Here is a 473-nt window from a genome sequence, read left to right on the forward strand (position 1 = left end):
TTTTGAGCTCAGATGTTAAAATCAGCACACTCAGGGCTCTCTGGGAGACGCGGGAATCACCTGCCATGCCGTGATAAGCTCCTCCGGGTCCGTAGTGTTTGCGTCCCTCGTGCACATCGAACACCTGTCCCAGGATGGCCAGGTAGAGGCCCGGGCTGCCCTCCGCTCCGTCATACTCCGATAACTCCCTGCTGCTCAGCAGCCGCGCGGCTGCAGACGGCTGCTCAGGGTCTGAGCCCAGTCCGAGTGTTTCCGACCAGTCCCGAGGAATGACGAACGCCGCCAGCGCCACACACGCCGCCAAAACATAGCCGAGCATGCTGGTCCTTCAAAAGTTTCACCGTTTCATCCATTTATTACATCATTTCCCCGATAAATGCAAAAACCGACAACACAACACAGCAAAACTCACGACGCTGAAGTTCGCTTTTCATTCGTCGCTTCCGATTCCGCAGTTAAGGGGAGAGTTAAGG

At 55.8% G+C, this 473-nt stretch overlaps 1 protein-coding gene across 1 annotated transcript; it reads right to left on the minus strand.

Moving 5' to 3' along the window:
* Positions 1–60: 60 nt before the first annotated feature.
* Positions 61–394, minus strand: LOC121938613 (neuferricin-like; the record flags this gene model as incomplete). The annotated part of the gene is made up of 1 exon (XM_042481823.1): positions 61–394. A coding segment is annotated over exon 1 (259 nt), but the record flags the coding sequence as incomplete, so codon positions are not given.
* Positions 395–473: the final 79 nt, after the last annotated feature.

The sequence above is a fragment of the Plectropomus leopardus genome, unplaced genomic scaffold (assembly GCF_008729295.1).
Source record: "Plectropomus leopardus isolate mb unplaced genomic scaffold, YSFRI_Pleo_2.0 unplaced_scaffold30445, whole genome shotgun sequence".
NCBI lineage: Eukaryota > Metazoa > Chordata > Actinopteri > Perciformes > Serranidae > Plectropomus > Plectropomus leopardus.